This window comes from Rhinolophus sinicus, chromosome 1, assembly GCF_057876585.1.
Source record: "Rhinolophus sinicus isolate RSI-liver-muscle chromosome 1, RSI-T2T, whole genome shotgun sequence".
Taxonomy (NCBI): Eukaryota; Metazoa; Chordata; class Mammalia; order Chiroptera; family Rhinolophidae; genus Rhinolophus; species Rhinolophus sinicus.
Window position 1 is genome coordinate 58,076,805 of NC_142501.1, and position 4,559 is coordinate 58,081,363.

General features: G+C 52.1%; 1 protein-coding gene across 1 annotated transcript; it reads left to right on the top strand.

The window, feature by feature from the left end:
• Positions 1–423: 423 nt before the first annotated feature.
• ACKR5 (atypical chemokine receptor 5) lies at positions 424–2,563 on the top strand. Its single transcript, XM_019742421.3, has 2 exons — positions 424–549; positions 1,090–2,563. Exon 2 carries the CDS (start codon positions 1,106–1,108, stop codon positions 2,306–2,308), a length of 1,203 nt encoding a protein of 400 aa, XP_019597980.3. The 5' UTR covers positions 424–549; positions 1,090–1,105; the 3' UTR covers positions 2,309–2,563.
• Positions 2,564–4,559: the final 1,996 nt, after the last annotated feature.

Genomic DNA, 4,559 nt, shown 5'->3' on the forward strand with positions numbered 1-4,559 from the left:
GAAAGGATCAGAGTGATTAAAAGTCTGACTGATTTTCAAATTTATTTTAGCCCTCCCACCCCTCATCCAGTTCTGCTTTAGAAGGAATCAAGACAGGCAAGAGTGGGATTCCAAGCCTATTTAGAGAATGTAAAACACGTACATATATAAAGCATTTAATGCAGGTCCACCCCTGTGCCAAGCACTTCACCATGATGTCTCATTTAATTCTCACCACACCCCTAATAGTAGATACTATTGTCCCATTTTTCAGGCGAGAAACCAGGCTTTAAGAGATAAATTTGCACAGCTAGTGAGGAGTCTGGATTTTAATGCTTGCAGCCTGACTCCTCCCCGCTAGGGCACACTGGGTCTTTTGCTGTGACTTCCTCTCTAAATGGATTGGGGGAAGGCAGGAAAAACCCCAATCCTCGGCCAGTGATATTGCTTCCCGGATGAGAAGGGCGGCCCTGAAGCCCAAAGCGAAGCCAGCCCCACTGCCACAGTCCCTCCAGCCTCCTTGCAGCTCCCCAACAGTCCAGATCCGCTGGCCCTCGGAAGGAAACTCAGGTGAGTGTTGTCCCCTCTCAGGGAAGAAGGGATTGGAGACCACTGCCTTTCCTGCATGGTCCACAGATGTTCCCAGGGATGAATTAGAGGGGTGTGTGTGTGTGTGTGTGTGTGTGTGTGTGTGTGTGTGCATGTGTCTGTGTGTCTGTGTCCCAAACCCATAGCCCAAATGGCAAAACAGAGCGAGGGCCCCTAACGAAGGCCAGAGTGAACGGGCGAAGCGCCAGGAGACAAGTGGAGGTTGGAGACCCCCCGGGGCTGGAGAAGGGTGGGACTGGCCAGGCTGCATAGAAATCTGGTTTGGCGCAAAGAGTTCTGGTCTCTCCCACCATTGAGGCCCCTTAGCAAAATATCTCTGCTCTTGGGTCAAAACTGAATTGTGTACTATTTTACCATTTGAATGCTCAACTTCCCTTTCTTGTGTCTTCAGACCTAGAATCTTTCCTCAAAGCCTCCTGGTCCCTGTGATCTGCTACCTGGGGAACACCAGGCTGTTTTCCAGGTCTCCTTTCTCTTCCAACCCTCTCTTCTCCCCACTAGGCATTTGCTGGTCCTGATGTCAGTCATGGCCAGCACGGGGTCCGGTCCCACTAAGGAGGTCACTGCAGGGTCTGCCGGCGACCTCGGAGAGATCCACAACTGGACCGAACTGCTCTATTTCTTCAACCACACTTTGCCTGAGTGCCACATGGAGCTGAGTGAGAGCACCAAGCGAGTGGTCCTGTTTGTACTCTACCTGGCCATCTTCGTGGTCGGGCTGGTGGAGAACCTCCTGGTGATCTGGGTGAACTGGCGCTGCTCGGGCCGGGCAGGTCTGCTGGGCCTGTACATCCTCAACATGGCCATAGCAGACCTGGGCGTCGTCCTGTGTCTGCCCGTGTGGATGCTGGAAGTCACACTGGACTACATCTGGCTCTGGGGCAGCTTTGCCTGCCGCTTCACTCATTACTTCTACTTTGCCAACATGTACAGCAGCATCTTCTTCCTGGTGTGCCTCAGCATTGACCGCTACATCACCCTCACCCACGCTTCTCCCTCCTGGCAGCGCCACCAGCACCGAGTGCGGCGGGCGATGTGCGCAGGGGTCTGGGTGCTGTCAGCCATCATCCCGCTGCCCGAGGTGGTCCACATGCAGCTGGTGCAGAGCTCTGAGCCTATGTGTCTCTTCATGGCACCTTTCGAAACCTACAGCACATGGGCCCTGGTGGTGACCCTTTCCACCACCATCCTGGGCTTCCTGCTGCCCTTCCTTCTCATCACAGTCTTCAACCTGCTGACGGTCTGCCGGCTTCGGCAGGCAGGACGGCCCGCGGGCCGGCGCCACTGCCTGCTGGTGTGTGCCTACATAGCTGTCTTTGTCATCTGCTGGCTGCCCTACCACGTGACCCTGCTGCTACTCACACTGCACGAGACCCACCTTTCCCTCCACTGCTACCTGGTCCACCTGCTCTACTTCTTCTACGATGTCATCGACTGTTTCTCCATGCTCCACTGCGTCGTCAACCCCATCCTTTACAACTTTCTCAGTCCGAGCTTCCGGAGCCGGCTGCTGAGCGCGGTGGTGCATTACCTTCCCAAGGGCCAGGCTGGGGCAGGCAAACGTGCTTCCTCCTCCTCCTCCTCCACTCAGCATTCCATCATCATCACCAAGGAGGGCACCCAGCCCACTGCAGCAGGCTTCCATCACCACTCCACCCCGAACTTTCAGGCACCAAACGCTTCACCCATCTCTGTTCCTCAATCTCTTATGGCTAGCTGAGGTAGAGTCCAGTCTCCTCCCTCAGTGAAGTAGAAAGCTGGAGGCGTGGGTGAGAGATTTGGGGGAAGTGGGAGCGGGGGAAAGGATCAGAACACCCACGGTAAATTTTGAGTTTATCTTATATCCTGAGATGGGGAGAGGGAGAAGGGGCAGGGAGGGATAAAGAACGTGCCCTTGCTGGTGTACTGTTTGTCTCGTTTCTTGTGTCTAATGCAGTCACACAGGAAAAAAGATGAAATAAATAATAGAAACAGTCATGACTCTGGATCTCTGGGAAAATCTGCACTTGCAGCTGTGATTGAGAAAGGAGCTCAGGCTAAAGAGATGCTTTGCTGAACCTAGACACTCATTGCAGCAATCACCCTGCCGGGAAAGTGAGCTCCACAGGAACCTGACAAAACTTTCCTTTTGTGTTTGTGTGCTTGTTTATCTCCCAGCACACCATGCAGATTGTGGGGACAAGAGGCCAGAGGCCAAGGAACCAGGAGGCCTCAGTGTGCCGGTTTCCTAGCAGTGCATCCTCAGTGCTGTGATAAATGCAGGGAATGGGGAAGCAGTGGGGGTTGGGGGAGCCAAGGTCTGAGCAGGCACCCAGCAGCTGGGTCGGCAGATTGGTTCTCCACCCCCTTCCGCCATCCAGGAAGCTCTCCATTTCCTTGCTGATACTCTCCCCCTGGCTTGTCCATCCTGCGCCCCTCCCCCCAAAGCAGAGGAGCTGTCCCAGACTCCATGCTCTTCACAACCCCTCTCCCAGCTTTGGATCTGGGAAGAGATGTTATCAGAAATCCACCCCTGTGGAAATCTTTATCTACATTCCCCCTGCTCATTGGGCCCAAATCTCAAAGGGTCTTAAGCTACCCACTGTTGCTCCCCTTCTCTCCAGATCATAGGAAAGCATCAAGGGACAGCCATTCTGGGAGCAGACGTTGGGACAGCCAGCAGCAGGCACTGACAGATGCTCTGCCCCTCAGCCTTTGTTTGCTTCACAGGACGGGAAGTAGAAAATTTCCAATTCTGTCACAGAGCAGAGGTCTGACGGTATTCTTCCTTCAGTTCTCACTTGTATACTTCTCCCTGGCCTAGTCTTTTCGTAATTTATCTGTCTTCTATTAACACTTGCCCTATAGATAATAAAAGAAGTTCTCTTATTAACAAGTAGGTCTTCTGGAAAGGCTCGTTTATCAGTTTGGGAAACTTAGGACCGTGACCATAAAGAACTCTGACTGAAGTAAAAGCCTAAGAACAGGTCCAAGTCCACCAGTTCCAAGTCCTTGGTCTTAACCCTGCCTGTGGAGACTGAATGGCTTGTGGTCATAGTCACTGAGAGCCTCTGTCCTGCTCAGTACTGTGTCTATGTTTAACAGTTGCTTTTAGAAATCTGCAACTGTATTCACCAGATGCATTAAACATGTGTATGTACCAATGTTGTATGTACCCATTTGTCAGTATGGGGGGAAAACCTGTATCTACAGTCCCCCCTGCTCACTGGGCCCAAACCTCAAAGGGTCTTAAGCTGCTCAGTGGCACAGAGCTGAAGGCTTTTTCAACCAGGATAGTCTGGACTGTGAGCTGGGGTTGCAGTTAAGGGCTTAACCTAACAATGCAGAAAATGCATTAAAAAGACTTTCCTCCCTTGTGCACACATAAAAACCAAGCCAACATCCAATGCCCCTTATCACTGCCTCCTCTGACTTGGGTTTGAGAAGTTTCATAAAGGAAACCTAATTTTACATGCCACATCCCAGGTTACCTCAGATCTTGGCCACTTCCCCAAAATCATCCCCCAGTCACCACACTGGCAGCGTGAATATTTCCTGGGCCTTGGAAGGAGGGAACTGGCTGTGCTGACTGCTCAGCATGTACTGAACAGGGATGGGAGCCAGGCCCGCCGCAATGTGCCCTGAGGCCAAACGGACCATATCACACCATAATTTCAAGAGGAAATTATGCCAAACTTCCATCTCCGGTGTTTCATCTGCCTGTCTCCACTCCAACACACCATGTCACAGGGAATTAAATGGCACTGGCAAGACAATTTGTGGCCAAATCTTGAGTCCAAACAGACATTTACCAGAGGTCCACTGTACTCTCTGGGCCAACAGAAGATCCCCCTCAGGGACGTCTACCTGAAAAGGTGGGGTCATTGACCATGTTGACACAGGTCAACAAGTTAACCCTGGGGAATTCCAGCTACAGGAAAGAAAAATGTACTACCTAAAAGAATACTGCTTCTGAAGGGATGACAGCCCAC

What these genes read in the sequence shown, in the direction of transcription:
- ACKR5 (XM_019742421.3), top strand. Translation starts at nt 1,106, where the DNA reads ATGTCAGTCATGGCCAGCACGGGGTCCGGTCCCACTAAGGAGGTCACT.